The sequence below is a fragment of the Saprolegnia diclina genome (genome assembly GCF_000281045.1).
Source record: "Saprolegnia diclina VS20 unplaced genomic scaffold supercont1.12, whole genome shotgun sequence".
NCBI lineage: Eukaryota > Oomycota > Saprolegniomycetes > Saprolegniales > Saprolegniaceae > Saprolegnia > Saprolegnia diclina.
The window spans coordinates 384,309-387,161 of record NW_008246079.1 but is presented as its reverse complement, the minus strand read 5'-3'; the positions used below and the strand labels follow the sequence as shown (position 1 = coordinate 387,161).

The following is a 2,853-nucleotide window of genomic DNA, read 5'->3' as shown; positions in this document are numbered from 1 at the left end:
GATGATGCTCAGCGTGATGAAGAGCGTGCCGCTGTCGGGCGCGTCAAAGTTGTAGTGAACGAGCTGGTTGGGTGTCATCTTTTCGCGCTTGGGCGTCTCGTCGGGCACTCGTACGTCCGGCGATCGCAGAACGGCTTGGAAAATGGGGTGAAGGCCATGACGAGGAGGCAGACGGTCGCGACGGCCCAGCCCAGGACCATCCACGGCTTGCGGCGGTAGCCAAAGACTGGGACACAGTCCGAGAGCATCCCATAAAACACCTTGAACGACCAGCCGAGCGTGACAAGGACACCGTAGGCCGTGGTTTGGTACCCTTCCATGTTGAGGTAGTTGTTGAAGACGGGGTTCTTGAGCGCGGGGATCATGCCGTAGACGATCCCGATGGCAAAGTACTGCGAGAAGAGCGCCATGGCTTCGCGCGACAAGATCGGAAGCGCCCCACCCGCGACGAGCGCGCCGTCTTCGAGGTCCGACGGCGTCTTGGCCTCGTCGTAGCCATTGGTGTTGAGGTCCGGCTTGTCGACCGAGAGCTGGTACGAGACGCGCTCGACGAGGTCGCAGGACGCCATTTCCTTGTGGGTAGCCATCACAACAAGACAAATTGAAAAGTGACCTGCTGCTGTTTAACTAACGCCATGAAGCCTGGGGCAGCGCGCAAGGTAAGTTCATCGACGCCACGCACAGCAGAAAGGGCCACAAAACGTGAAATTTTCAAACCGCGTCCGCACCGTAGTCGCATTCGGCATCAAGTTGTACACAACGAGGTGTCGACGCTCGAAGGAGCTTTGTATCCTTGAACGTTGCATAGGACAGCAGTGGTTTGACCGCACGATCCCACACGCGATCCAACAGATGGTCGCTTTCAGAGCTTCGGCAGACGAAAGGAACGTGCCAACTCAGATGATGCCGGATGCCCACTCTCAAAAGTTGGCTTGATTTGTTTTCTATGGCAGTACCGTTGGATGTATAAGGTGGCGCCCGTACCCTTGCACCCACCGACCGATTGAGAAGGCTTGCTATCGGTACTAGAGCAACGTCGTTGGCTCATGATCGACTCTACTTACGTATGCTCTATGAGGTTGTGAAGCAAACGCAAAAGCGCTACGGCAATGTCCTGGCGTTTTTGTGCTTTGGAGCAAAGAAGACGTCGGACTACGATCCTCGGGTCCAACTCTATTTGTTGTTACGTCCTGTAGCCTGACGTTGAGATTGCTTGCGTTGACCAAGCAGCTTCAAGGTCGTGGCCATTTGCGTTCGATTAATAGATGGTCTCACGAGCACGTTGGTCATGGCCAAGCTGCGAAGCCATACAAGCATCCGCGTTGCGATAGCTTGGGTGGTACAACCACTGTGCACTTGGGCTATGGCCGTTTGATTGCACGGATTGCGCTACGCTGCAAATGCCGTCAACGCTGAGCGGGGGCGCTCTGTCCAACGGGTCGATGCCCCACCCATGCCGCAAGGACAACCTCTCTCTACCATGCCCCCAGTCGATCGACCACAGTCTGCACCTAACCTCGATGGTTGACCACCCACAAAGTTACGAGTCTGTAAGGACCGAGGTCGCTCGTCGCACCATCGAGGTAGTTCTTGCGCTTTCATCAAGGAACTGTATTCGATATTGAGTAGATGGCAGTTCAGAGCGCGCGAAAGAGCTACGCGGCAATGTCGTAGTAGTCGACGTGGGAGCCCGAGACGAAGTTCGGCCCGAAAACGTGCTCGACGCAGAGCGTCGCGGACGCCAGCGTGTCGACGTACGTGCCCTAGCAAAGTGCGTCACATAGGTTGTGCAGCGACTCCATACCGTCGTTTTGAGCTGCTGGAACATGCCCTTGAGCGTCGCATCCGTGCGATCCGACTCGCGCAGCTAGAGACACCGACTTGTACACAGTACACGTGCATACAAGATGACGTACCGCGAGCTGCATGTTGGTGTCCATCGGGCCTGGCGCGTAGTTGAGTGTCTTGACAAACGCACCTTGCTCGACTGCAATGACACGGTGGTGCATGTCCCGCGCCGCTGCAAATACACTGTTTCGCACCAACTGCTGGATGCCAACGACATACCTTTGATGACACAGTACGTGTTGCACGTTGCAAAGGGCTCGATTGCGTTGAGCGAGCTCACGTTGACGAGCACGTGCGGCGTCGCTAGACCAGCAATCTATAGCCAATTTACTCGAGATTGAAGGCGCACGTACCTGGCGCAGGCGACGACGCTTCGCGGGTGCCAAATACATCGAGAAAGCTGTAGTTGGCATCAGTGCCGACGGCATCACGACAGGCCGTACCGCTTGTTGAGCCACATGACCGACGAGACGTTGAGCTCCATGTGGTCTTGGAGCGACGCCACAGACGAGAGGTCCTGGGCGAGGCCAATCTCACCGAGCGTGCCCGCGTTGTGGACGAGCACCACTTGCGATGGCCCTTGGGCGTGCACGCCAGCCAAGAAGATGTCAATCTTATCGACGTAGTCGTCGCGGGCGCCCATGTCGACCACGGTCGTCGTCACGTGCACTGCCGTCGCCTGTAGAAGTTGAAATACCATTCCGTAGGCATGCATGGCGAGCGTACCGCATCGTCCGTGGTGGCGGCCTGCACGAGGCGGGCGGTCTCGGCAAGGCCCGAAGCATCGCGCGCCCACAAGTGCTAGCGCAGCTTAGCTTCTCGGGCTAGAGACTGATATGTACCAGCTGCACCGTCTTGTCGGCGAGGAGATGACGCTTTTGCGCAAAGGCGAGTGCGAGCGACCGGCCAAAGCCGCGGGACGCGCCAGTGATGAGCACGACCTTCATGGGGAATGACGATCGTCTGGCATGTCCGGATAAATCCGGATTTGTGCAGACATCCGGA

General features: G+C 57.3%; 2 protein-coding genes across 2 annotated transcripts; both read right to left on the bottom strand.

Annotated features, from left to right (window-relative positions):
• Positions 1–74: 74 nt before the first annotated feature.
• SDRG_04823 (hypothetical protein) lies at positions 75–587 on the bottom strand (the record flags this gene model as incomplete). Its single annotated transcript, XM_008610510.1, has 1 exon — positions 75–587. The coding sequence occupies one exon, from the start codon at positions 585–587 to the stop codon at positions 75–77; it is 513 nt and encodes a 170-aa protein (XP_008608732.1).
• A 917-nt stretch (positions 588–1,504) lies between these two features.
• SDRG_04822 (hypothetical protein) lies at positions 1,505–2,795 on the bottom strand (the record flags this gene model as incomplete). The annotated part of the gene is made up of 8 exons (XM_008610509.1): positions 1,505–1,763; positions 1,805–1,867; positions 1,917–2,020; positions 2,068–2,151; positions 2,202–2,248; positions 2,292–2,527; positions 2,575–2,649; positions 2,691–2,795. 8 exons carry the CDS (start codon positions 2,793–2,795, stop codon positions 1,656–1,658), a joined length of 822 nt encoding a protein of 273 aa, XP_008608731.1. The 3' UTR covers positions 1,505–1,655.
• Positions 2,796–2,853: the final 58 nt, after the last annotated feature.